Here is a 26,466-nt window from a genome sequence, read left to right as displayed (position 1 = left end):
GCGCAGTCAACACACACACATACGCGCTGCGCTCTTAGCTGCCTGCATATCTGACTTTTTGGCTTTATTTTGTTGAGCGCATGCCGCTACATGCATACGCCTGTGTGTGCTAATTTCGCTCCGCTGCTGACCACTGGCCTTACTCACGCTCCGTTGCTGTTGTTGTTGCTTGCCGAGTGAAACTAGTCTCTGCAATAGCGCTCAGCCATGCGCCATGTGTATGTGGGTGCTTATGCGCGTACGCGTGCGTGTGTGTGTGTAACAGCGCCTCTGTCGCATTGCTGCTGCTAGCAGTTAGAAGCCGATGGCACCTCTTTTATTTTGTTACTTTTGCTCTTTGTTGTTGGTGCCGCTGTCAGTGCTGAGTTCGCGCGTGCATTTGTGTGTGCGCGCTGCTGTGTTGCGTGCGTGTGTATGTGCGCGCGCTGTTGTCCGCGCAGCACAAACGTACCCGCGCGCCTTTTCTGTTGTGATCAGTTTTATTTATATAAAAGCATTGCCAACACGTTCACTTCAAGCAGTCGAATTCAGAACGCTTCTCAAACGAGAACGCGTGAAAATTTAACGTTCTACACGCATCAAAGAAAAAACGGTACAGATACTCACAAACGCAACAACAACACACACGCGGAAAATTTAAAATAGAAATTAAATACAAAATTCTCGTGATCGCGTCCAAAAAAAATATTTCACGAAAAAGTGATTTTCGATTTGATCGAGTAAGAAATCGCCGTCAATTTGTGCGCGAGTCTGTGCTAATCATCGAATGCAAAGGTTGTAGCAAATCAAATTATCAACAACAACTGCAGGCATTGCTATCAAAGTCAAATTGGTTGCTTGTCGATTTACGTCATCGGCGCCTGTTGATTTCATAGCTTTCGGCTTTCCACACGTTTTGTTTGCAGTGCTGCTCAGTCTAACGCAGAAAGCGTAGAAAAACGTGCGCGTGTGCTACGGTATTGAGAAAAGTCGTGGCAGAAAATAGTTAGCTCATCGCCATAGAAAATATATACATATACCGCTTCAATCGAGTAGATAAAATTATATAAATATATTTGTGCAACAATAAAAAAATACTATACAAGTGACATTGTGTATAGCAGTACTTGAAAGCAACATACAGCAACAACAAAGCGTTTTTTCATCAAATTCGTGCAAGTTTCAACGCAATAACGGCAGCTGTAACAGAAAATATGGTGAAAAATAGGCGTTTTGAAAAAGGTAAAGATGGGAAACCCTTTTTCGAGTGAAAATATATTATACAATTAGTAAATATTAAATTTTTTTGTGGAAAAAATTACAAAAAAAATTGTGAAAGAAAAGATAATGTACAATATAATTTATTGGTGATATCTATTTGAAATATGCGTTCAAAATTGTTTTAGGATATTGTTTAGAAAATATTTAAAAAAATTTTTGTTTAAATTTTAGGAAACTAAAAATATTTTAAATTTTTTTAATTCTATTAAAAAAGTTTTAAAATATTATTTTTAAATATTTTAATAAGTTTAAACCAGAACTTGAAAAATTTACTCGTTTTATAAAAATGTATGAAAATATCACACCAACAACTGCTCAACGTAGTACTCTCTGGCATTAGCAAGCTTTTGTTCAAAATGTTTGAAGCTCGCACATGGTTAGCAATTGCTTTTCAAAACTTAACTAGAAAACTAGAATAGAAAGGCGTTTATCGCGTATATTTCGATGTACAGATTTATTGTATCTGTATATTTCTTTCTCTTTGGGTTTTGTATGAATGAATCTGAAACTGGGACTGCAATTATATTGATTGACTACTTTGTTGTTTCGCGAACATTTAAAAAACTTTTTTTATTAGCAAAAATAAAACCAAAAATAACAGAATAAATAATAATTATAAAAAAATATGACGTTAAAAAATAATAATATTAAAAATTTTTGTGCAAAAAAGTTTTACAAGACTTTGATTTGGAATAAATTTAAAATATGTAAATTAAATTCAATGAGTTTTTAAAGGAAAAATATTTTAAAAAAAACTTCTTTATTTAAAATTTAAGACAAAAGTTGAAAAAATATTTTAAACATTATTTTTAAGTTATTAGAAAAGTTTATTAATAAACATTGCTGAACAATTTTTGACAAATAAATACTCACAAAGATTGGAATTATAATAACTTTCAAATATATATAATGAATGCAAACAATTATTTCACAAGAAATAATAACTAAAAATATTTTTTTTTGAATAACAATAAAAATAAAGTATACAATTTTTTTAATAATAATAATAAACAAGAAATACTGTTTTCTATATACATTTTCTTTTTAATTTTTTAAGCTTATAAGTTTAAAAGTTAGCAAAAAATAAATACTATTTTGTGGTATAACAGTATTTTGCGAAATTTCAAGCACTAATATAGTTTTAATTAATTTAGTTTAAGTTTTTTAAAACTTTAAAGTTTATGGATGTAAAACTTTGCAAAACCAAACGTTGTATAAATTTAAAAAAAAAATCAAGAAATATTTAAAAACAATAACATTTAAAATAATTCAACATGTGTTTTTTTTTGAAAATTTTAATTTTGAAATGCAATCAACACAAGTTAAAACTGTTTTATATTTATTGCAACAGTGACAAAATGTTAATTAAGCCCTAGCGCTTCTTGTGTATTAACTGTAATATAATAACAATAAATCTCTAAACAAAAAACTAAAAGAAATAATTTATTAAATAATTATTTTGACTTATGCAAACTTTCTTTATATATCTGTATTTATAACAATTTCACAAATATTTTAATTAAATTCGAAAATTCTTTAAACGCTAAAAAATGTTTTCAAAATCAACACCCAACTCAATCACCACACTTGAGTGATAAATACTTAACCGACACACGTGACCAAGTGCAAAGTACAATAGCATTTCAGATTTTTATAATCTCACTGCGGCGACAACTTGGAATAGGAGAATACTTAAGAATATTTTTATATATTATATATAAAACCATGCTGATAACCTTTTTCTTTATAAATACTTTGAATTTCGACGGGATTTTTCTCTAAAGTGACAAACGAATTTTGGATGCTCAAAGCTATGGCGAGAATCTAAATAAATTTTCTAAAATGTTACAAATGCTAACAAATAAAGTTTGAAATTAGCAGCATGAACAATAAACATTCAATATTAATATGTTGGTAATTCGCAAAAGCCGTCTCAACACGCTTTGTACGCTTAGCGACTAGCACGATCAATATGTCAATAATGTAAAAAGGAAAATAAAGAACTCTATGTTGAGAATTGAAATAAAAATTGTATCAAACGACAATAAAATATGCGCTTATGTTAGAAATAAAATAGAATGGTGTGTGTATGTGTTTGTGTGATTAACTTCAATTTTCTTTATTTTTGTTTCTCGTTTTTAGAAAACGTTTTCAGCGCTCAAACATCGCTTTGTTTTTGTTGCGGCTAATTACGGCCGGAAGCAAAATAAAACAGGCAACTTATTTGCACAAAAACAAAAAGCTGCAGAAAACAAAAAGCTGCAGAAACTAGTGTAATTGAATTTTGTAATGGCAATTAGACAAGTGGTTTAGGAAATGTGTTTCATAATATTGAGTAACTGGCGCGCAAAATAATTAAAGTTCGATAACTACTGTTAGTTCAATAATGTGGCTTAGTAAAAGTTTAGTTAAATGTCAATAAAAACTATTAATAAGTGAGATTTTTTTAAGTTTCAAAAGTCGCAGTTTGATTTTTTTTTGTTGACAATTTTTAACCTTTTCTTGTTATACCCTGAACAGGATACTTTAAGTTTGCCACGAAGAGGGAAACGTCGGAGACCATAAACAATATAAACATAAATGGTCAGCATGATGAGCTGAGTGGATTTAGCCATGTCCGTATGTCTGTCTCTCTGTTTGTATATATACATACTAGTCCCTTAGTTTTTAAGCTATCGCTCTGAAATTTTGCACCTGTCCTTTTCTCACCAAGAAGCTACTCATTTATTGGAACGGCCGATATCCGACCACTATAGCATATAGCTGCCATACAAACTAAACAATCGAAATCAAGTACTTGTATGGAAAACTTTTTTATTTGACGTAATATCTTCACGAAATTCGGCATAAGTTTTTTCCTAAGGCAACAATGTAATCTCCAAAGAAATTGTTTAGATCGGTTCAATATAGCATATAGCTGCCATACAAACTGAACGTATGGAAAACATTTTCATTTGACGAGGTATCTTCACGAAATTTGTCATTTTTAAATATTTTTTATTGTATAAATTTTTTAGTTGGCAATACTTAGCATAGTATACATTTATTTTCGTAAATTAATAAAATATTTGCCTAAAATCGAAAAAAATGTACTGTAAATTTCTGCATTTTTTTGATTAATTTAAATTATTATTATTTTTTGTTTTGTTCCTTATTCATTTTAATAACATTTTTATTGAATTTTATTTTACTTTTTTATATATTTTTCTTATATACTTTTTTCATTTAATATTATCATTTTATTTTTATATTGTAATTTTTTAATTTTTTTAATTTAAATTTATGTGCTAAAAAGCTTGCAATTTGAAAAAACTTTAAGAACCATCTAATAAGCTAATAACACGCACACGTTTTTCCTAAATTAAGCATTACTTATGTATTTTTTTGCACAATAATATTATTATCCCTAACTATTTTCTACAAGTCATGCGAAAACAAGTATATTGCTATATAATATGTACGTCAATTGCATTCAATAATAAACTTACTTTCCCGCACACTTTTCAGCCTGATTTCAGCGTAGCTTCCTGCCATTTCACAATTAGTTGTTGAGTGTATTAGCAAATATTTGTTTTTTTGTATTTAGAAATATCTATACGACTTTATGCATTTTAATTACACACATATACATATATTTGGCTATATATATAGGTACAAGTTATCGCGCCATTCAAAGCTATTACTCATTAGTATTTATTATTATCTAATATTACATGGCTCGCTGCTTTTTTGCTAACAATATTTTATTATAGGTAAGTACTTGTATAAGTGCATATAATATGAATGAATATTGGCGTGAACGGCTGACTGTACTTCCTTTACCGTGAATTCATTTCTACATGAGCCGTTATATCAACGGTAACTGATATGGAAATATACAACAATTAATTTCTAAATTGTGTATGACAATTACAATTAGAACCATCAAATACTTGATTGCTTACTTATGCTAATTGCACTTGCATACACACACGCACGCATACGTGCAAGCAAGTAAATGCCTCACGTAAATGCACATAGCTGCATCTGTGTACACCTTTTCTGCCTTAGCGGCCCTTGCGCTGCACAATTGCCGTTATCCTTCAAGTGTAAATTAAGCATTTTCGCATTTTCTCCTATATAATTCATTCAATGTCTTCGCGTTTGGCCTCAATCACTTTCTCCTCTGCTGGCGATAGACAGCGATGCAGACAATTGTCAAGATACAGCTAGCCAGCGGCATCTTGCCACACGCACATACGCACATGCGTACAAATGCACTTTCGAAACTGATAAGTGCATATAAACTCATAAAAATGTCTGCAAACACACACACATACAAGCACACATGTGTAAATGTGTGAGCACCAGCTCAAAGTCCATTGAAATTCGTGCACCAGCCGACCGGCGTTTTGTCGGCTTTTCAACTGCTCGCCTGTTGCTTTGTTATTCTATTGCTCTTACTCGCTGATTAGCGCGCATATACATATACACACAAACACAAATACATAAACATATGTATGTGCAGCATATTGAACTGGGTGGACAACAACATTCCACTGCAGTCAGCACGTGCACACATCATGTGCTTGTGGAAGTCGCTAGGAGCGTGTTTGTGTGCGTGCGTGTGCGTATTCGTTTTTAACGAAGCTACACTAACACATGTTCAATTGCGGTAAAAAACTAGTTTGTGAAACATGTGTTCTACGAATTTCTATGCATACTCGAATAGGAGTGAACGCTGTGGAAAAAACGTTGATTACTAAGCCGACTTTGTTACACACCATATAGACATACATATGTATGTATACTATATACTTGCATATAAAGTGTATAGTTTACATGGAATTCTTTTTGATGTTAGCTGTTAGTATATTTATTTGCTCATAAATAAAAGATAAAGCCTTACATACTGCAATGAGCTAGTATCGATTGATTGTGTGTATTTTTGTTGTTGCTTTCGTTTTGTAGTTGTATATTGCATAGTTTGATTTTCCAGGAAGGCATGACAATTTCTGATAAGGTGTTAACTCATTATGTTGGCATACTTATTATCATGAATTTTTAAATTTTTTTCAGTTGTTGTTAAGCTGTAAAGTGATTATGTTAAATGCTTTGTAATAGAGCGCATATAAATTAATTAATAGAGAAAAGTGACAATAGTGTATATTGAAATCCGTTATATATTTTCTTAAAAAAAAAATAGATGCATTATGCAAACACAAAGGTGAGGGCGCGGTAAAAAAAAAATACAGCAAAAACGTTAACTTCCGAAGCTGTAATACATTTCTTATAGCTTAACAGGGTATAAACATACTTTTATCTTGATACTTTATTCTTTTTCGTTATTTGTGTACAATTCTCAACCAATTTATAAAAATCACTTAACAAATCTATGAGCAAACTTTCTGCCATATGCAAAAACAACAAGTGATTAATAATAAAAGAAACAAAATTACTTCAATTAATAGATATATGTAAATTTCTAGCATTTCGGCGTTTAGAATTAAAACAAATAAGGTCTAAATATGTAATATTTTTTTTTCTATATTTAAACTCTGCTCAACAATGAAGTGTTAATAACATTGTAAAGTGCTTATACTAAATACATCTGTATGTAGCTAATAAATAAAGTCTTATTCAGTTTTATTTTGTATATGTGTGTGTATATGTATAACAGTTTCTTCTAAAGTCAACGTGCCATCACGCTCAGCTATTGTAAAAACTGGTGATCAGAAATATATAGTCTTATAAATATGTTAGCCACACAGTGCTAAAATAATATAAATACTAAAGTATGTGTATGTGTATATATATAAAATATATACAAAAAGTATATATGTATATGGTTATATACGCTACGTAACAAAGCAAAAACACAGTAGAGAAAACAACAACAGTATAAATGCATTTATTTACATATTCTCAAGCAATTGTATTAATATATTATATAAGTACTCATGCACTTTTATAAGCGCAAATTAGTATTTTTAAATATGTAAATACACAATACGGCAGCTTTTGTAGTACTTGATATGTGTGCGTGTGTGTGGGTGCATGAAAATAAATTTAGTAGGTATAACTTTGGAATATTTGCATTTCAAGTGGCAATCAAAAAGAATTTATTATGTGAAATCATTTATGCCAAAAATACATACAGAAGTACATATGTATACATACAGTTATGTGCTTAAAGCGTTAGATACTAATAATGTATATAAGTTTTATAAATGACTGCTCTTTGTAAAGGCAAAGTGTATTTATTTGAAAAACACTCTAAATGAAAAAGTTATTCAAATTAAAAAATATAAATCAGATTATAAAAACTATTAAATAAATTCAACAAAAAAATTTAATTTTAATTTTACATATTTCAAATATTTTCAATAAAAAAGTATTCAGGTTAAATTCAATTACAAATCAGCAAAAAAATAATAAGAATAAATAAAATTGTAAATAAAAACTTTTGGCAATTAAGAAGTAATAACAATAGACAAAACAATAGCGGCTATATTGTTTGGGTGATCACACGCTGTTGACTGAAAATTTAAATAAATCTATTTTTAAATTCAAAAAGTGAAACAAATCATTGTGAAGCGTAGAAAATACATATATATTTGCCACGTAAAACACATAATAAAAATAGCGACAGTGAGAGCATACATACGAGTACATATATACGAACACGACGCTGAGCCACAGCAATTAGCGAAGAACGACCGACTAGAGAAAGTAGTGTTGGACAAATTTTATTTTATTTTTAAGTAATTGTATATTTTTAAATTTTATTTTGATACCTTTGTTCTTTTTTGTTGACTATCATTAAAACCGCGTGCCGCTTGCAGCTTACTTTAAAAATTGTATACAAAAAAAAAATCCGAAATAATATGTACTAGAAGAAAAGGAAAATAGAAAGATAATATGTACTAGAAGAAAACGGAAAATAGAAAGCATTTCCATGCTGTTTACAATGAGCAAATTCGCTATTTGAATGAATACATGAAGTATATACAATAATATTTGATTCGAAAAGTACTGCTAATCAAGCGGATTCATCGTACGTAAGTATTATCAGTACGCAGCGTTGATCAAGTAAAAATGCAGTAAAATTTACTATATAAGCATGTACACATAAAGGCGGTATTTTAATAAAAAAGCGCAAAAATACAAAATTGTTTATTGCATATAACTAGTTACAAACTAGTTCCAAAGTAATAATTTTCGGGTGAGCTGCTAAAAATAAATTTCGAATAATTATTAGAACTAAAAACGATGTTATTAAATCAATGAAATTTTTTATTGCATCTAACTAGTTGCAACCTAGTGTCAAAGTAGTCACTTTCGGTTGAGTTGATAAGAATAGAATACATTTATTTATAAAAACGAAAAATAATGTTATTAAATATGCAAAACAATTTAAAGCCAATATTTTATCTATATTTTGTCTACCACTAATTTCATCGCATTCAGTGCTGTAGTAAAATGGGCTGAGTTGCTTATGCGAAGTAAGCAATTATCTATTGATTTATTTATACACTATCTACTAAAGTACTTTAATGCTTATCATTTCATAATTTACTAAACTTCAACAGATAACTAACATAGTAATCATGCACAAAATAAAATCAAATAAAGTAAACGAAAACAAGTCAAGCACTTCATAATATTATTAATAGCAAAAATGTAAAAATGAACTGTAACCTTATCAAAGTTATAGCTACAAGCGAAAAGTTATATATAATACATGTAAATAACTGTCTGACTAAATGTCGTGGCAAATATCAAAACAAATAACTAAAATAAATGAACTTAACTCAGGCATGCCGTTACTGATTATAAAAAAAAAAGTTGCAAAGCACAAAAATCTACCGACACAAATTTATTAAATCGGAAAATTTTAAGTCATAAAATTCTTTGATAAAAGTAGGGCCGTCAACTATCATTGCTTTAGTACACCGTATTGGAAGCAAATTTACCGACACAATTGCCAGTTATAGTTAGATAAGATTGGTTAATTTGTTGTTCTAACTTATCGATAGGTTGATGTTACTAGTATGCGTGTGGTTATCACATCGATACACTTTTTATATGGAAAAAGTTCCAAATTGATTTTATTTTTAACCTAGCTATCCACTGCACTCAATAAAAATATATATATTTATGTTTAATTTATACGCTCATTTTATGCATGTATATAAAAATATGTGTGAAGCTGACTTGCCGTAACCGAAGTTATCGTACGTACCAATCTACAGCGTAATTATGTTTGCGTCCTTCAAATTTTTCATTGATTACATACGATCGGTGTTTTATGATTATGAGCCGTAATGTCAAAATGGCTTTTACGAAATATGAGAAATATGAGAGGACTCTTAACAATCCTCTCAGAAAAGATTGAGCATCAATTTGAGGGACAAAATAATTCACAAAACTTTAAAAGCTTCACAAAGCTTTCTCTAGATGGCCAAACGAAATTAGGAGTGGGCCATTTACTGACAAAAACATTTTGTTTTAAAAAATACTTATCTGTAATTAAAATACTTTAAATATGAGTGAATTCAAAACATAGTTCTTCGTGACTGATAATACGCTGAAACTACTGCTTACTATTTATAAAAGCTTAACAAAATTTCATAAGCTTTATAAAGTTTTGTCCATATAGTTGAAGCCAGAAAATTGATATTTAATTAATGGGTACCTGTATACCTATAGTACAAGAAAATAATTTGTATATATACATATATATATTATTACCACTTAAAACCAAAAAGCTTTAAAAATCACAAAAGTTTAAGCGAAACTTTAAACGCTTATAAAATCTTTAACTTCTAGTTCTTTACTACATAGCTTCGCCGGCTCAGAAAAGCTCACTCTGAGGACTAAATGATACTTTTAGGTCAAAAATGTTTCTACAGCTTGATCAAAGCGCGTTTATGATTGACTCACTAAAAACTTAGACTTATGTTATTCTAATATCTAAGTATTTAGATAAAAAAAAACAAATAAATATCAGCATGCGTCAAATGGCAAGTGAAGTGCTTACCTGAAAAGTTATCCGGCGACACAATAAATTGAGTATACGTGGAACTTCCACACGCTTGGAGAGCACCTATTGATAGCGATCAGAAAAATTGTGCGTTTGGCGCAAAAACATTACGCAATGTCGATCAGTTTGGAACATAGTAAATTAATTAATCTTTATTGGCATTATAAAAATTTACAAAAACGTTTTTTCTGCTCAATTTCTTTTTCTTTTTTTCCTAAAATGTTTATTATTAATTAATTAATTTGTTAATTTAAAACACTTAGCGACGACATTGAAGCTATCAATTGCCGCGCGGGTTTTTCGCTTTCATTTTCTTGCTTATTGATTTTTATTATAATTTTTATGTTTTTCATATATTTAATAATGTATATTTATTGTAATCAATGGTAGGCGCTGGCGTTCTGCGCCTAAACGCGTTGTACAATTTGATTTCTCTGGAGTCACTTGCGCATCTGCTAGCCAATGAGTGGCATTGAACGGTAGCGCTTGCGGTTTCTGCGTAATCGCGCGGTTAGCATGAAAACCTGATTTTAACAACTGAGTTTTTTTTTTGGTATTTTTTATTTTGTTTGAAATAATATTTTTTATATTCACTTTAAGAATTAATTGACATTTATTTGCGATTTATTGCAAAAAATTTTATGTGTTTTTTATTTTTATTTTAACTTGGTGTGCTACTTAAAGGTGTTGATGCATCAGAATATGAACTTATTTTACAAGTTTTTAAGTGTTTGTGGGTGATTTGAAATTTATTACACAGCGCGGCTTTTAGGGTGGCCATATTTCAAGTGCAGATCTTTATCTGGCCTTATTTCCGGCATATAAAATTTGAACTCACCGGAAGAACGCGCAAAATTGCAACAATTTATTTTTGTTTCAAGAATTTTTTTTTTATTTCAAACAATTTGTTTTTGTTTAAGCGATTGGTTTTTATTTTACGATTGATAAATGCGATGCGCTTGGGCCTGAACAGGGTATATTAAGTTTGCCACGATGTTTGTAACACCTAAAGTCGGAGATCCTATAAAATATATATATATACATATATGATCAGCAAGACGGATATACCAGCTTCGGTGCAACCGAAGTTAACGATTTTTTTTGTTTTAGCAATTAACTGGTTCGTTTGTACAAACATAAAATGCAATTGAAGGCAAAATGTATATTTTACATATAAGAATATGCAATATTTTTGCGTTATTTTAGTTGAAAAAGGTGCGCGTTTCAATTTTCAATACTCGCAAAGCACCAACAAAGCACTTGGGTGTACTCAAAACTCAAAGAGCTCAAAGTTCAAAAAGTAAATTATTTTGTTAGCCCAAATTCCACGCCAAAGCTCATCCCATAATAAAAACGACATGCTCTTAACAACAATTACAAGAGCTAACATCGAAAGTGTTAATTATTTAACAATACATGAGCATTGCATGAAATTCACATTAAATTATCAAGTCATGCTGCGCAGCAGAGTCCAAAATAAAACAAATATAAAAAGACGAAAGAAAAGTTATAAAAAATTACAAAAAATATAAAATAAACAACAAAAAGTAACAAATTTGTCACCAAGCTGCGCGTTTCCAAAAAAAGAAAAATATTAACAAAAAAGTAGCATCATAAATGTGCGCGCGAAGCGCTAAGTAATTTTCACAAACAAATGAGCAGCGCTTATCTACAAGAAACAAAAATTACATTTTTTTTAAACAAAAACACTAAAAAAAAAACTAAAGTGTTGAAAAATACATATATATACATTTATAAGATAAATATAAATATATGCACATGTGTGCACCTACACACATGCCTTTCAATCATAGAACACGCAGAGCGTCGCCAATCACGTGAATAAGCGCTAACAAATATAGCAAATATAGAGTATAAAATATTCACTTTAAAATCTATGAACAAATTCGCACCAGAGCATTTTTTCTATGTCGAAACATTAGAGTGCGCAAAAGCGTTATTTTTAGAGCGCTGAGAGGTGCGGGCGTTGCGTAGTGGGGGCCAATTAAGTCAGTCGTGCCTCCAACATACAAATAAGTGGAACTCCACGTCGATTGTGGCGAGTGTGTAGAAAAAAGCACGTTTGCTGCTTATCGTGGCACCACTATCAAAGAATGTGCTATGAAAATCGGAGCAGTTACAACAACAGGCAACGTAAATGTACAGCGCTGGCTGAGCAGCTGCCACGCTGAGGTACAAACACAATGACATTTTTATCGACACACCACATTATACACATTTTATAGAGAGAAATAGAGACTATTTTTGTTACTACTACTTTTTTGAGAGACTTTTGAGACTACTTTTGTTGCGGTGTCAAGCGGATCGCGAGAGAGCGCGTCAATATCTAGTAATTGCACATTCGTGTGCAAAGTTATGGCATGCAAAATGAAGCGAAAAGCAAAAATAGCAACAAATATGCACAATTGCGAGCACATCAAGCACACTAGCGAGGCGTGAGTGGCACATGGCTAAAAATACACGCAATGCAAGTCAGTCAGCCAGCCAGCGAACGACAACAGCATAGTTTAGGCCAACAGCAACAACATTCCAACGGTGGCGCGACGAAATTGCACGAGACTTGGCGATCACGTTGGAACTAGACACACCACACACCAACAGACACACAGACACATACACCGGTATAAAGCTCGCTGCAACGCTAGTAACTAGTGTGTACATATGTATTTATTTGCAGTCGCCTAGCTGGCGGCGAACAAAACAACATATTGTCGGAGAAAAATGTGAAAAAAACGAGCAAGCCGAAGAAGAAGGTGATCAACTTCAGCCAAAGCACGATCACACGCGACGTCATCGCATCACTGAGTCATGAAGTCGAGGTTCAAAGGCCTATTTGCAAAGCAGCTTACAAACTAATACTAATACAAAATTGCGGGGGTTGGAAGTTGGTGCCGACTGCTAGCGGCGCACCGCCGGGAAACAGGTCCCACAGCCATATAAAAAGTTCAATTACATTTGTTTGCAATCAAATTTCAAAATAAATCAGAAACCCACTCGTAGAATTCAATGGAAATGCACCTGTAATTGGGCGGATTTGCACCGATCGTGTTTGCACACATTTGGTTATGTACGAACGTGTTTTTCCCATAATAATCGATGCAATTAACTACCGATATTTATTGTTGTTTTTCGGAAATCTAAAGCACTGGAAATATTTTCTGAAGCTAATTTTTTCTCGATACACTTTTTCATGCCACAAGGTCACAAGTTTAAAGAAGCTATTCAAGCAATTGTAATGTTTTGTGCAACGGTACTGATTTTCGGGTTCTAAATTTTTTTTAACCCTGGCTTAAACATATACCTGTATCAAATTTAAAATCACACTTTATTAATGATATTTTCAAAAATTACTGTTTATTTATGCAATTTCATTAGAAGAACACTTTTTTCTTAGAATATGACAATTATTTTTATAATAATATATATAAATAGATAATTTTTCTTGCCATATCTAACCGATATCTACGTTTTGTCAGTAATATTTTTAAACAATAGAAACAATTTCGCATTATTTGAGGGAGGTGTAGTTCTATAAACCAACACTGATAGTGCTCTCTAAATTTCATTAAGATAACTCTAATACCATATTGACCAATATACCATCTGATCAAATTTGCACAGGATTGACAAAAAAAGCTATATTTTCACATATTTTAATACAAATCTATCTTCCGGAAAAATTATAAGTATGCCAAGCTTTAATCCAACTTTTCATACACTTTTTATAAGCCTCGGCCTTGGGACGGCCTTTTGTGCATTCAGCGAATTTTAATTTTTTTGGTTGCGGCTCATTTTTAGAGCTATTGATGCGTTTGATGAATGTAGGGTCCTCAACTATACGTTGTCAAGCATCTCTTTTACGACCTCTACTCGTCATCGTTTTTGCAAAAGGTCCAAATTTTGATAACTTTGACATCCTTTGCTATTTCTCCGATGTCAGCACGACGAGTTTCTTAACTTAATCGAAGTTAGATATAGCGTTATTAACAGAGGTGGATGGAAGACACGCATGAGACAAGTTTTCGATGACTTCACGGCATTCACTGAATACTTTGTACTTCTCAAATACTTCTGTTCGTATGTATGATTTCACTGGAAACACAAAATTTCAAGCAAACTCGTTGTAAAATTGTTTTCCATGGTAAAAATCGCCAGACAACCTTTTCATATCGTAAACAAACAGCTACACTAATTGACATATGGACATCAAACTTTCCCCCACGTAGAAAAGGTGGCACCAATCTAGGACAAAAAATGTATCGATTCGGTTTGCTTTAGTCCGGGTCATATTTGATCAGATGGTATACTTAAAATTAAAGCTGTAAAAAACACGTAAGTGGTACTTGGTACCACTATTATACAACTCTTATATCAAGAAAGTATTAAAAAGCAGCTACAAAGAAGTGCTAATCTGGGTACTTTCGTTAGTTTATATTGAGCCAGAGGCTGATTACAAGCTTTGGTAGGCTATAAATAAATGCTATACAAATTTAAATGGAATCTTCTACATTTCAAAAAACTGAAAAGCACTAAAGAAATGCATAATTAGCTTAAAGCAAAACATTTTGCCATCGTCAGATTTTTTGTCCACACAATATTAATTTTAAATTATATTTGTGTCACAGCAGAATTCTTTATTTTCAACCGTTAATTCTTTTTTTTAACCATATTTTTCATTTTCCTTAAATCGCTTACAAAAAAACTCTTCTGTACTTTTCCTATCGTAACAACGCACGTTTTTTTTCTGTTCGGAGCCTCTTCGCTGCTTTGTTGCATTTTTGCAATTCGTAAACAAGTTTACACAATTATTGTGAAGAAAAAAAACGCAGAGTCAGCGCTTAAAAAGCCGAAACAACAAGCAGTGATGGAGGATTCCCTTGCGGTTGACTAGAAGCCAAGTAAAGAATGGTGCATTTTCTGCTTATGGCTTGAAGCTAAAAATAGCCAAACGCCAAAGCACATACCAACATGCAAGTCATGTTGTTACACCTAACTTTGGTATGGCTTTATGGCATTGTAATATACCTCTGGAATTGTACTTGCTGACGCAGAGAAAAATTTGCAATTTAATGGTGTGCGAAGAAGAACAAGAACAGAAGCAACTACATGTGCCAATTAACGCTAATTATAAACAAAAACAATGCATAATTAACCATTATCAAATGATATGCCATACAATTACGATCATTATAATAAGATTATGGTAAACTTGTTTGCTTGTTGGTGGCGTTTGTTGTCATTGTTGTTGTAATAATGCGATTTTGCGCCATAGTAAAAAAATTCCAAATCAGTTATGAGTACATGACACATCGTTAGTTGACCGCATGTTGCGTGTGAAAGCAACAACGCGGACTGACGCATGTTGTTGAGCGCAAGCGCGAGCGTTTCGCTGACACTAAATATGGAGCAGCGCACCGAGCTTTTCACATTCATTCAACATTTAATTACCAATTCAATATTAATGTAGTTTTGGCAATTTTGAATGAAGTTTGCACGTGTGTTTGTATGTTTGACTTAGCGCCCGGCTGTTAGCTGGTGTGTGTGCATATATTAATTCGTATATATGTAAGCAAATGTGTGCGCAACTTTATATACGAATATTTCCGTTGTGGTATTTTTGTCACACTGCAATGTGTATATGTGTGGTTGTGATTCCACAGCTTCAATGCATAGCTGTTTAAATGCCAAGAAAAATTTCATTGAAATTTCACGCGCCGAAAAAAAAGTGAAAAAGTTTTTCTTAATGTCATCTGGAAACACCCTAAATGCAAATTTAAACTCGTTAAATCGTGTTGTTAAAAAAAAAAAAATCTGGCAATTTACATAAGTAATTGCTTATAAGTGTTGGCGTTTGTGATGGTTACTGCTCTCGAGGGTGTGGATGCTCTTGTGCAGCTGTAAACAAAATTTTAATGCGTTTTCTTTTGTTTTTTGTTGTATTTTCTAACACATAATATGGAGATCAGCTGATTTTAGCAGGTGTTACAAACGCAGGTGTGGCACAATAAACCTTGGATTGCGTGTAGGAAAGTGATCTGTCATTAAAACGGTAGCGCAGCAACAAAATTTAACTTGAAATGTATGAAAAAAATTACAGTGAATGACCTCGTTTGAAAATTACTATATTACGTTTCTTATAAAATAAAAATGTAAAGCATCTTTCGAGTCTTAATTGAAAATTGGTTTGAATAATGTGTCGCTAAAATTATATCTCGAACACTAATTCGAGATCTACTAAGTGCAACTCTTTGTCAGTCTGAAAGAAGCCCAGAAGCTGTCTACATTTCACTTTGATAAAATTCGTCGCAGCTTTCAAATAAGCTAACACTTATGCAATAAATTATACTTGATATTGATTACATTTCAACCTAAAAGTAGGCAACATGAAACGGCATTAAACCAATAACAAATAAACGCTGCCTACAATTAGGCGAATCAATAAATAATCCATATTTACATTTACCGAAGTACTGAACCTAAATGAGTAACGAAAAACGAATCCAATTAGATAATACTTCTAAAAATTTTTAATATTAAAATAGCTAGGAAAATATTTAGAACCCACAAATAGCATTGCATATAAAATATCGTATTAATGGTTCGAAAAATTCCTAAACTTCGTATAGGGTATTTTTGTCAAACCGCTATTCAATTTTATCTTTTTTTTTTCATGTCTTAAATTTTTTTTACCAGTATCAAGGTTTCCCCAAACACCGCTACAGCAAACATTGCCAATATTATTTTCTGTTAATATATTTGAAAAACATTTCTAAAGTGACTCACTTAGAGACTAATAGCCACAATTAATAAACACAAAATATTAGCTTTCTTAGAAAAAATAAACAAACAAACATACATATATATACCGCAACTTCAAAATAAAGCTAGATTTTTTGATGGGATGTCAGTCTTGTAGGTAAGCAAATATACTTGAAGTATAATTTTAGATTCCGTTACTTTTAGATTAGATGCTGAAAAATGTAAACATAAAATATTTTAAATACTTTAAATAAATTTGTTATATAAATTCGTCATTTTCTTTAAATCAATTTTAATGTCAATGTCAAAACGCATTCGGGTCTGTCACTTTTGACAAGTATGACATATACAATGCGAATAACTTCACTAAGATACCAGAAAGCTAAACAAGGATATTCAATTTATGTCTGTTATAATATCAAGTATGTTCTTGACGTCATTAAAAGCGCATAATGTAATAAGTAAGCGTCTTTTTGGCAATTAGGAGGCTTATCAAGATTTCGTAATTACTATTAAGAAGCTTTTCAGTGAAGATTCACGCTATATGATCTTATTTCATACAGAAGAAATTAAGCGACTCAATATCTAAACTAACTACTTTGACTTAGTCATTAAACGAGCATTATTCGATAAGCGTAGTCATACTCAAGAACCTATGGCCTCGAAATAAAATTTCTGGAATCAAAACACTACTTTGTGTACACGAAAAAAAGCAACAAGTGGCGAAGTGACGATCAAATGTCTTTTTTAATCTAAATAACAACGTCATGAGATGGCAGAAAATGCCGCAATGCACACGTTTCCAGCATCTGCAGCCCTTTTAATAACACTTACTCAAATATTTAAAATATTAAAAATAAGAATTAAAATAAAATAAAGTCACTAAAATGTAATAGCGCATATCAAAATCATAAAACTCTTTTTTGACATTATCATAGCAGACGTGCGATATTTATCAGTTGACGTTCAACTCCGCTCTCTAGCTGTAAGCGTACTGTCACGTAAAGGACATGATGTGCTGTCATAACAAAAATAAAGACCGCTCTAAAATAAGAATAAGTCAGAGCAGTCATGTATGGGTAAATAGTAGTAGTGCCTTTGGGAATTTCAAAATATTTCGCGTCGAGAGAAAAATATTTCCGTGACGAAATGGAAGTGAGGTGAATAAATTTCTACGACGACATAATAATTATCTGAGAAAAAATGTATGTTTTATTAAATGACTGACATAAATTCGTAAGTGAATTTGTTTGGTAATCTTGGCAGTGGTAGATTTTTATTACTCACTCGTGCTAAGTTTCCTCACATACAATTTAGTTACCGTGTAAATAATTATAAAAGATACAGGAAAAAACGTAAGCTTCGGCTATAAGCTAAATTAGGTATAAAAAGATATTTATCTTAATTATGATAAATCAATTTGTATAACAGCTATATGCTATAGTGGTCCAATCTAAACAATTTGTTAGGAGACTTTAACGCTGTCCGGGACAAAACTGTATACCAAATTTCGTGAAGATAATTTGTCAAATAAAAAAGTTTTCCCTACAAGGGCTTAATTTTGATCGATCAGTTTGTATGACAGCTATATGCTTTAGTGGTCCAATATCAGCGGTTTCAACAAATTAACAGCTTGTTGGAGAGAAAAGGACGTGGGCAAAAACTGATAGAGAAATTTGCGTACATACAGAGGGATGGACAGATATACGAACAAATATGTAGATGTACATGGCTAAATCAACTCAAGTGGTCGAGCTGATAATTTATATATGCATGTATGCTTAAGAGGGTCTGCAACGTTTCCTTCGGGGTGCTATAAACATGGTATTATTAAGGTGTTTAAGCTAACTTAATTCTATGCTGCATTATGATACAGTGTAACTCAACATTAGCGCTAAAATTTTTGTAGTAAAAGATAACTCATACGCATACTGGTTACATTACCACTAGTCCAGCACTAGTTTAGATATATATATTAATATATTAAATACCGAAATATCTTTGAATGAAGAACAGCATTTGAGGTTTAATGAATTTATTTGCTAGCTTCTATATAAAGCTGATTTCGCCTCGAAGTGATCAGATTATAAGCCCAGAAGTTAACTAGTACTTTGTGTTTTGGACATAATCATAACTAAATGCTAAACTTCTCACGTTCTTACCCTTCAACAGTTCATACAAACATATTTTTTTAGCATGTTTGCACATATATATTTACCGAGCTGACTGTTTAACCTGCTCGCTGCGTGCCATTAAGACAGCCTGTCCATCTTAGCCGATCACTTTAGGTGTTTACACATATACATACATACATACATTGGGGTATATATGTAGATGAGTGTATGTGAGTTAACATTGAAAAGACTTATCTAAGGCAAATATACAAGTATTTATCGCTGAAAGAAGCTGCTTACTAATCACCCGTAAGTAAGAAGGCATGAGTGATGGCTGCAACAAGAGACAGAATACACATGTATACATATATGTATGCACATATGTATATACTTATGAGTTTTACAAGTGCACGTACATACGAACATGTTATATAAATATATGTCTTAAGTGCGCTCGTAAGTGTCATTTACCAGAGTAAGCGGCGCTGGAGTGAGTGTGCGCGCCTACACACATACACATAGGCATACATACGTGCCGACATAGACTTACATATGTATGCATAGGTTTATAGACATTTTGTTTAAATATATATTGATATATATATGTGTGCTAGATGAAAGTCAAAACTTTCCTTTAAACGCCGGACAACGCTTGACTGTCTAGTCAGTTGCATTTTGTGCACTCAGCTAACGCGGCGATATTTCGGCCATACAAATTAAATCCACTCGATCGAACCAGATAAATTATACAAGTGTATTTTGTGGAAGTGCATACTTCACTAAAGTTAAAATGCTGTTCAAAAGTAAGCATATGCTGCAGATAGAAAAAATTCCATAGATACATACGAGTATTTTACAGTGAGAGTATTCAAAAATAATTTTCTAAAAAATGCTTTAAGAAACAAAGCAAAAAAAACAACATTAAGTTCAGTTGCACTGAAGCTATAATATAGTTTCCATACAACAACTTGATTTTGATTGTTCAATTTGTATAGCAGCTGTATGTAATAGTGGTCCGATCTAAACAATTTCTTTGTTTCCGTCTGCGTGTTACAAACAGCGTGGCTAACGTAATATACCCTATTCTGTATATACAAATTAGCTAAAGTGACTTTTAATTTTAATTTAAGTGAGCAAGTCAAGTGATCTTATAAGCAAAGCGTTCATTACAAATACAGCAATAATACCAGCTAATCAGCTTGTAGTCCACACTTTCGCTTATCACTAACCCTTCAGTATTGTTATGAGTTTTTAAGGTTCAAGCACCGTAGACTTGGGCCTGGCACATGCTGAGTTCGTGGCCACACATTCAATGATTTCCTCACTTTATACAATATATAAATATATTAAATATTATTATGAACTTATGCGTTTTACTGATAAGTCAGTCCTTACATACAGTTATTTACAATTGGTATACAATACTTGTATTTTTTGTTCAGAAAACTAATTCTTCATCTCGTTCTTCTTCTTTCTATTTACAGCACCGATTATCGGTACAAGACATATACAATGTTTCCTATGTTTTTGTTGCCTATCGATTTGTTATGCGTTACGCGTCAATCTCAGCGTGGGCATTGTGGCGATGACGGATCGGAATTCCACGAACAGCGATCTGACGGTGAGTGTGGAATGCAATTAATTGTAAAAGTAAGGGTGGGTAAACGAGATTAATGCCTGATTGTTGTCCTCAGTGGCCTGTTTCAAGGTATTTAGAATTTATGCGATCACTTTTCTGGGAAAATCAATAGTTAGACAATATTTGTGACTTTGTTTTTAGTTAGTGAAGGATCTGGAACGATCTCAAATCCTAATCCTTTAGGAAATTTATATTTTTTCAAGAACACTTTAACAACTTTTTTTTATTCATTTTAAGTAACATAATGCTAGTATGAAACACTTCGTATATTTAGTTCCGATATTCGCGATACCTAGATAATCCAGCGTTTACCAAACCTTTCTCATTCGCACCATTAAAAAGCAATGAGAGTTACAAGTAAAATGTTCTCTCCTTCCAGGTATACGATTGGAGTGAGGGCACCAAGTCCTATGTATTAAGCAGCTTCTTCTGGGGTTATATCACTACGCAAATACCCGGTGGACACATAGCACAGAAATATGGCGCGAAAACATTACTGCTAATTGGCATTACGCTCTGCTCCGTGTTGACACTACTCACGCCGTTAGCTGTTGAGTTTGGCGGTTGGCAGCTATTGTTTGCGGTACGTGTCATTCAAGGACTGTTGCAAGGTTCCGTACATCCAGCCACGCATGCCATGTTGGCGAAATGGTCACCCGTCGAAGAACGTGGCGCGCTGAGTACTTTCTGTTATTCCGGCTCACAATTCGGCACTGTTATTATATTGGCTATAAGTGGCGTCATTGCTGAATCACCACTCGGTTGGCCTGGTATTTTCTACATCTCTGGCGCTTTAGGTATAGTTTGGGGTGTCTGTTGGTTCATATTTACGGCCAGCACACCAGCTCAACATAAAACCATCTCACCGGAGGAACGTAAATTTATCGAAAATTCATTGGGACAAGTTGATTCGACGCCACGCACAGTAGCGCCGACACCATGGGGCAAGATCTTCACCTCACCGCCATTTTTATCACTGATCATTGTACACTGTACGCATATGTGGGGTTTCTGGACACTGCTTACACAAATTCCCAACTACATGAAAAATATTCTCGGTGTGGACATGAAAAATAGCGCTCTACTATCGTCTCTACCTTATGCTGTCATGTGTTTGCTCAGTTTCTTCTTTATCTACCTGTCAAAGGTGTTGGCACGTCGTGAGAATGTATCGCTGTCATTTAGTCGCAAATTCTTCAACTCCATCGGTCATTGGATACCAATGATCTCACTTATCGCGCTCGGCTATGTCACAAAGGAGCATTCATTACTGGCCGTCATCTTGCTCACACTCACAGTGGGTATCAGTGGCGCCACATATCTAGGCTTTCAGGTCAACCATATTGATCTGTCGCCAAACTATGCGGGTACGCTGATGGGCATTACCAATGGTTCAGCGAATGTGATGAGCGCTTTGGCGCCGCTGGCCGTCGGTCTAGTTGTCACCGATGTGGTAAGTTGGACCTATTAATTGTACCACATTGCCGTGTTATTAATTAAAACTATTTTTTATTCAATTTTTGCAGACAAATGTGGTGGAGTGGCGTATTGTGTTTTTCATCGCTGCCGGCTTTTACTTTGTCGGCAACTTGCTCTTTGTCATATTCGGCAAAACCGAAGTGCAAAGTTGGAATTCACCCGAAGATGCATTAGCCAAACGCTTGAACGTGGTGGACGCTGAATCGCCAGCGTTACTGTTAAATGGTGATAAGAAAAAGATAACAATCACGGAGAACGGCACGCAATAGACCAACGAAGCCGTATGGACTAATTGCTCCTTTATTTGTAGTTGTAGTTTATTAAGCACACAGAAGACCTCCTAGTTGTTAGTATGCATATACTTATGTATGATATATATATATATATATATATATAGATATGTGTATGTGTATATTAGGGTTTATGTTATGTTAAGACTCTTATGAATGATTCCTGTAGTGCGGATAACGCTGCATATTGTTGTTATTGTTTGCAATTGTTTGCGTTGCACATGCGTCCTGCGATAATGTAATTTATATCAGTAGTTTTTTAAGTCATACATCTATGTATCATAGACAATAAGTATTTTATATAAAAGAAGGTGTGTGTAAGTAAGTAAGAGCCCAGACAACACAATGCTCTTACTAATCTGTACATATGTAGTTAACTCAGTCACGAATATTAAAGAGTGCTTAACTTGCGTTATTTCGTGTTAATTTTGTATAATACCTATAAACATAATTGTAATATGTGTAGTCACAAATGTGCTTCCATTGCCAGCGCAAAAAAACGGGTAAACAAGTCATATCAAACATACAACTTCTATTGATATTATATTTTTAATGAAAAAATTAGTGAAATAGAAGAAAGAAAAAAAAAAACATTTTATAAATTAGCTTAAACTAAATAATGAATTACAAATTTTTAATAAAATTTTGTTTACAGTATTTGTCCAAACGTTTGTAATTTGTAGAATTGGCGATAAGCAGTGCTGGGCGTAATGTGCGAGCGAATGTGTGAAGTGCCGTTAATAGTGATAGCAACAATGTACAATATAGATTTGCCTTTTCTCTAGCTAAATGAAAAATAAAGGCGTATTACAACACCTTAGTACGATGAATATACAGTTATTCTATTTTTAGATTAAATTCAATTATTGATTGATTTACTTATTTGCAAAGTGGAAGTGCGTTACAGCACCGAAGTGACGTCTGTATTGTCTCCGCGTTGTGTAATCATAAAATATGCCACATCAATGCACTTAAATTACTTGGCTGTATATATATATATATGTATGTATATATAAAATATTCGATCATCGCTACGTTTATCTAATCAAATCGCTGAAGATAATCACTGTTGGCAGTTCGATTCGCTCACACATATGCTACATATTTTTTCACAGTTATGTGGATTACAGTTATTGAATGGTGTATATTGTTATTGAACAAGAATATCATTTCTTGAGCACTTTGTTTTGAGCAAGTTGTTTAATTTTTTTTTTCATTTTAATTTTTTAATCGGCAAATGTATTTTAGTTGAGTTTTATAAATTTCGTCCTAGTTTAAGCACACACTTATCTTTAGGTTGTTATATTAAATGATGTTAGTTGTGTAGTTGTTATTTTTTTAGTATGCAATAATATAATTTTTACGAATCGAGACATAAGTAAATCATTATATATATTTAATTATAAAAAATGAAAGAATTTGTAAACTATTATATATATACAAGAAAAAATAATTATAATACTAGTAAATCTGGAATTGAACTCCAAAAATAAACTCAAAATCAATACAATTGGTTAAACAAAGCGTTGTCTCATTACTTAAGCGCTCTTCAAATAAAACTCAGAACACCTATTATGATTTCAATTGTATGTTGTTGCCGGGGTTGCCGGGGTTGCTGGTGGTTTGTCAAAGTAGTATGAGTAATACACTTAACTAAGATCTAGTTAGTATAATTAGAGAGTGTAAAACATCACTGTATATATTCTAACAAAGTCGGGCTGGTTAAACCATTTATAAATCAAGAACGATTGGACTAATTTTAATTATCGTTGATTAGTTACGGTGTTATATCCACTTATGTATTAAAAAAAAAATTTATTATATACATTTTTCCGAATTCTTATATATATATATATATATATATATTCATATTTTCCGCGAAAATTTGAAGTGCATCTGGCACATAGTTTCGGGTATGTGAGCATAAGAATATTTTATCTTAGTGTCATTGGTACCCAAAACTTTAAACTCGTTTTTCTTAAAATTGCTATTTTCAGAGTCGGTGAGGAAAATTTTTCCGGTATAACTGGACCGATCAACTTGAAATTTTCACGCGTTCTTCTTAGATATATTTATCTGGTAGTGATCGAAAAAATAAGATTTTTGATAATAATTTCGATTTTTTAGTTACTTTTAAGTGCAAGTATTTTCACAAAAACTACTTTGATTCGAGAAGCTGCCATTTCGTCATAAAATCAAATTTTTGACTAGTCCTTCGATCATTGCCTGCATTCATCTATAACAAAAATAATTTGTTTGTATTTTTTTTTTTGGTTTTTGTATTTCAAAAATTTTCGCCTCTTGAAGATCGGCTGCGGGAGCGTTTACGAAGAGGTCAGCTAATGTATTTGTATATCTTATCCTATTGAACTATTAAACTGACACTCATGACGTGACACCCCTGACGAAGTTTCGTTAAAAAAATCAGCGTAGCGAGCTAAGTCGAATTAGCCCTGTCTGTCTGTATGGATCACTATAGAATATAGCTCCCACACAGACTGACCGATCAAAATCGAGGTTTTGTATGGAACGCTCTTTAATTTGAACCCTCACGATATAATATAGAGATATGTTTTCCTTATTACATAACCTTCGACTTGAACTAACAAACCATATTCTGTAGAATTTCGAATAAATCGTTGGAGGTTACGTTTTTAAATTTACTTGTAGTTATTATAAGAAATGCACCTGTGAATGTTATTATAGCTTCGGAGCATCACACATTAGTGTGTACAAAGCCTTAGATAATTTGAAATCAGAAAGAAGCTGAGAGAAAGGTTTTAATACATCTAATGGACGCTTGCCGTATAAATCTTAGAAAATAGTTAAATTCAAAAATGTAAATATTTTTTGATTGCTTACGTTTTATAAAACATATATCTGCTAACTAAATTTTACTTATTTGAATTATATTTGTCATCAGTTGGCCTCACACAATAAGCAACAACTTCTGAACTGTACTTTTACAATCACTGACTGTTCAAATATTTTAACGTTGAAATTGTTCGGCTGCAAACAAACGTGTACTTTGATTGTCAAACTATGAGTAATAAAAATTATCTTTTATATATTTTTAATTTATATAATATCCACATATTTATCAACTTTACTACAGCTAACGTAATTTTTACTTCAAAAAATAACGTCTTCCTCCCTTACGCATGACAGTTTTGAAACTAATGTATTAATTAGCTAGAAGTTATTTAATTTACTTGAAATGTTGCATGTTAAAAAGACTCACTTTGCAGTTTGCACTTACACTTTTTTTTAATTTTATGTGCTTATTTAACACTCATCACATAACAAAACTACTTTCTTGACTAGGCTACTTAAGCTTTTCTCACTATTTGGGCCATTCGCCTCTTTTTTGCTACTGAAACAACAGAATTTGTATACGACTATCACTCCCACTCACACTATTCACTACTTTCTTGCTTTTATACGCATTTCACAAAAGCGTTTAGCTATTCTATGCTCTTGAAGATACACTTTGTTCATTATACAAATATTGAATTTCACTAAAATAACACTTTTACTATAGCACACATTCATTAAGAATCGGAAATAAATTGAAATTAAACACAAACCGGCAAAAATTTTCACAATCACCCGCACACGACAATATCCGAATTGACACTTACTAGTTTCCGCCATTCGATGGTGCTGCCACAGTGTTCAATTACTATGGCACACAACTGTTGCTCGTAACAGTAGAAGTCATGACAAATAGATCACTCGTTATTTGAGCGCCAGTTCCAATTAAGTTATCAGCGTAAGTTTTCCTAAAATCAAAAAAAACTGTTTGGAAATTTGTTAATAAATGTTTAATCACAAAAGTGCATATATAGAATATTTATAAATTTTGAAGGAACGTTATTG

At 32.4% G+C, this 26,466-nt stretch overlaps 1 protein-coding gene across 2 annotated transcripts; it reads left to right on the top strand.

Moving 5' to 3' along the window:
• Positions 1-506: 506 nt before the first annotated feature.
• LOC106627313 (putative inorganic phosphate cotransporter) lies at positions 507-24,110 on the top strand. Of its 2 annotated transcripts, none has more exons than XM_014247386.3 (4): positions 507-1,221; positions 20,664-20,800; positions 21,198-22,271; positions 22,345-24,110. In XM_014247386.3, exons 1-4 carry the CDS (start codon positions 1,194-1,196, stop codon positions 22,564-22,566), a joined length of 1,461 nt encoding a protein of 486 aa, XP_014102861.2. In that variant the 5' UTR covers positions 507-1,193; the 3' UTR covers positions 22,567-24,110. The 2 variants fall into 2 exon arrangements, with proteins under 2 accessions (XP_014102861.2, XP_036225907.1); XM_036370014.2 differs by lacking the exon at positions 507-1,221 and adding an exon at positions 19,830-19,982.
• Positions 24,111-26,466: the final 2,356 nt, after the last annotated feature.

This window comes from Bactrocera oleae, chromosome 4 (genome assembly GCF_042242935.1).
Source record: "Bactrocera oleae isolate idBacOlea1 chromosome 4, idBacOlea1, whole genome shotgun sequence".
NCBI lineage: Eukaryota > Metazoa > Arthropoda > Insecta > Diptera > Tephritidae > Bactrocera > Bactrocera oleae.
Note: the sequence above shows the minus strand (reverse complement) of the source record. Positions and strands in the feature narration are given on the sequence as shown.

Coding starts and splice junctions, on each gene's coding strand:
- LOC106627313 (XM_014247386.3), top strand. CDS start 1,194: ATGGTGAAAAATAGGCGTTTTGAAAAAG. Junction 1,222..20,663: donor AAATAGGCGTTTTGAAAAAG/GTAAAGATGGGA, acceptor TTCTATTTACAG/CACCGATTATCGGTACAAGA. Junction 20,801..21,197: donor CCACGAACAGCGATCTGACG/GTGAGTGTGGAA, acceptor CTCTCCTTCCAG/GTATACGATTGGAGTGAGGG.